Below are 369 nucleotides of genomic sequence, written 5' to 3' on the forward strand. Positions count from 1 at the left end.
TCAAATAGGGTGGTAGGTGGGAAGCCTATCGCACAGTATCAGCAGAGGAGTAAGAGACATCCAGTTGTTTCGTAGCGCAGAGCACACACTCCTATCACTTGTCCGGCAGCTTGCCCAGGAAGAACGGCAGGTACCACATTGACTTGGGGTGCTGGGTATGGTGGGGTCAGTGGGGGGCTGCAGGTTTGTTATTCTCTTGAGACTGGTAGCGAGGCTTGCCGATTGAAAACGGCAAATACTTGTACTTGATCATGTGCTGCGCAGGAGAGAATGGAAGGGTGGAATAAGAAAAACGGAACTATCATTAGCATCATTATCATTAACATCATCTTCCATATAACAACTCTAAAAATATCTCACATCACCCAA

The 369-nt window shown here is 47.2% G+C and overlaps 1 protein-coding gene across 2 annotated transcripts in view; it reads right to left on the reverse strand.

Moving 5' to 3' along the window:
- LOC119591533 (protein RER1-like) overlaps positions 1-369 on the reverse strand; it is an 11,699-nt gene continuing 11,330 nt past the window's right edge. For both annotated transcript variants that reach the window (XM_037940282.1, XM_037940283.1), the window contains exon 6: positions 1-256. In XM_037940282.1, coding sequence (XP_037796210.1) covers positions 167-256 — 90 coding nt within the window. In that variant the 3' untranslated portion in view covers positions 1-166. The remainder of the gene's footprint in view (positions 257-369) is intronic.

This window comes from Penaeus monodon, chromosome 28, assembly GCF_015228065.2.
Source record: "Penaeus monodon isolate SGIC_2016 chromosome 28, NSTDA_Pmon_1, whole genome shotgun sequence".
NCBI lineage: Eukaryota > Metazoa > Arthropoda > Malacostraca > Decapoda > Penaeidae > Penaeus > Penaeus monodon.